The 2,478-nt window shown below is 30.6% G+C and overlaps 1 protein-coding gene across 1 annotated transcript; it reads left to right on the top strand.

The window, feature by feature from the left end:
* Positions 1-473: 473 nt before the first annotated feature.
* EAH_00066270 (DnaJ domain-containing protein, putative) lies at positions 474-2,370 on the top strand (the record flags this gene model as incomplete). Its single annotated transcript, XM_013392735.1, has 5 exons — positions 474-527; positions 743-874; positions 1,415-1,482; positions 1,701-1,725; positions 2,296-2,370. Coding segments are annotated over 5 exons (354 nt in total), but the record flags the coding sequence as incomplete, so codon positions are not given.
* Positions 2,371-2,478: the final 108 nt, after the last annotated feature.

Raw genomic sequence — 2,478 nt, 5'->3', positions numbered from 1 at the left:
TTAGGGTTTAGGGTTTTAGGGTTTAGGGTTTAGGGTTTTAGGGTTTTAGGGTTTAGGGTTTAGGTGTTTAGCATGCAGACGGGTAACTCGAAGGTTTAGGGTTTAGGGTTGACAGTTGTTTAAGGTTCAGGGTTTATTTTTATGGTTTATGGTTTAGGGTTTAGGGTTTAGGGTTTAAGGTATTAGGGTTTAGGGTTTAGGGTTTAGGGTTTAGGGTTTAGGGTTTAGGGTTTAGGGTTTAGGGTTCTTTAGGGTTATTTTAATGATACGGCGACCACCGAGATCTACACTCTTTCCCTACACGACGCTCTTCCGATCTTTTTATGGTTTATGGTTTAGGGTTTAGGGTTTAGGGTTTAAGGTATTAGGGTTTAGGGTTTAGGGTTTAGGGTTTAGGGTTTAGGGTTTAGGGTTTAGGGTTTAGGGTTTATAAATTAGGGTTTAGGGTTTGTTTGCGACTGCAGTTGGCTCTGATGCTGCACCCGGATAAAAATAAGGCCCCAAAAGCAGAAGATGCATTCAAGAAGGTCAGCAGTTGAGGGTTTAGGGTTTAGGGTTTAGGGTTTAGGGTTTAGGGTTTGTGGGTGTCAAAGACGTGCATAATAAATGATAGAAATAATTATTGAGAGATAATATATTACAATAAAGCCGATCAATATACAGCTTTTCAGTGTATTTTACGTATATAAACAAATAAATAAATTAATAAGTATATTTATTTATTTATTTATTCGTTTATCAGGTTAATAAAGTCTCTGCTACTCTACTGGACCCGCAGCAAAGACGTGCATACGACTTAGGCGGAGTTGAGGCTGTAGAGGCGCCGCAGCAAACAACGCGAAGAAATAATGCAGCAGAGTTTATGACTGCAGAAGTATGTCATTATTATTATTATTTATTTATTTATTTATTTATTTATTTATTTATTTATTAATGTATATATGTATATATATATATACATTATATATATATATATATTTATGTAAATACACGCGTGTCTATGCATATTTTTGCTTGTTATTAATATAATAAATCTTTTTTTAAATATAATATACTTATATATATATATATAGATGTATATATATTATATATATTTATTTATGTATTTATATTTTATTGTTTAGCCTACTGCTGTATATACACTTCAGCTGTACGCTGACCTTAATATTGCATTTAAATTTGTGGTGTATGTACACCCGAAATATTATTTTTGTGTATATACACTCGAATTATTCTTTTGCTTCCTGTACAGATCCATCTGTCGCCTGTGCTGGTGCTGCTGCTGCTTCTGCTGCTGCTGCTTTTGCTGCTGCTGCTGCTTTTGCTGCTGCTGCTGCTTTTGCTGCTGCTGCTGCTTTTGCTGCTGCTTTTGCTGCTGCTGCTGCAGGATTTGTTTCGGGTGTTGTTTGGTCAGAGTGTGAGAGACTTCAGTCGCTCAACGCCGGGGCGGGGGCACCGAGGCCCGCAGCAGCACTATCAAGAGTAACCCTAAACCCTAAACCCTAATTTCTAAACCCTAACTAACTCCTAAACCCTAAACCCTTTGCACTCACTCATCGTACCAGCCCTAAACCCTAAGCAGAGAAAATCTACTGCGTTTACTGCCCCTTCATCTGTACATGTATGTGCCTCAGGGTTTAGGGTTTAGGGTTTAGGGTTTAGGGTTTAGGGTTTAGGGTTTTTGTGTTATGTTGCTTCAGGAATAATCTACACGCCTTTGTTCAAGTCCGCAGAGAAGATATTTTATATTTGTTGTTTTATTTATTTTCGTTTGTTTTTATTTCTTTATTTATATTTATATTTATATTTATTTGTTTGTTTTGTTTGCGTCTTTTGTTTATTTGTTTATTCTATTACTGCTTTATTTTATTTTATTTTATTTTATTGCTTTTGTATAGAAACGTTTAATTATTTAGGGTTTATTATTTTATTTATTTCTGAATGAATATAAAATATATAATATATAATAAAATATATTTTATTAGTTTTCTGTAAGTTCTTTTTTAGTTTTTTACTTCTTTATTTAAAGTAAATAATATTTTTATTGCTTTGTTTAAATATTATTTTATTATTTTTTTATTATTTTGCGTTTCTCGTTTCAATTTGTTTATTTTAAAGCAATCTTATATTTATTGTTTTATATCATTATCATTATTATTATTATTATTATTATTATTATCATTATCATTATTATTATTATTATTATTGTTGTTATTATTATTATTAAACATTATTTTAATAATATTTTAATAATATTTTATTTATTTATTTATTTATTTATTTGTTTGTTTTCAGTTCCTACCGATGCTTTTGCTTTTTCTTTTGATGTTTTTGTTTAACTTCGCGCCGCACGAAACAAATAACTCTGCGGTCAGTATATTATTTAAGTAATTTAAATAAATTTATTTATTTAATTTATTTATTTATTTAATTTATTTATTTTATTTATTTAATTTATTTTACTTTATTTGTTATTTA

This window comes from Eimeria acervulina, genomic scaffold (assembly GCF_000499425.1).
Source record: "Eimeria acervulina Houghton genomic scaffold, Eah_scaff2377, whole genome shotgun sequence".
NCBI classification, from domain to species: domain Eukaryota; phylum Apicomplexa; class Conoidasida; order Eucoccidiorida; family Eimeriidae; genus Eimeria; species Eimeria acervulina.
The sequence above is the reverse complement of the archived record's forward strand: the minus strand, read 5'-3'. Positions and strand labels throughout refer to the sequence as shown.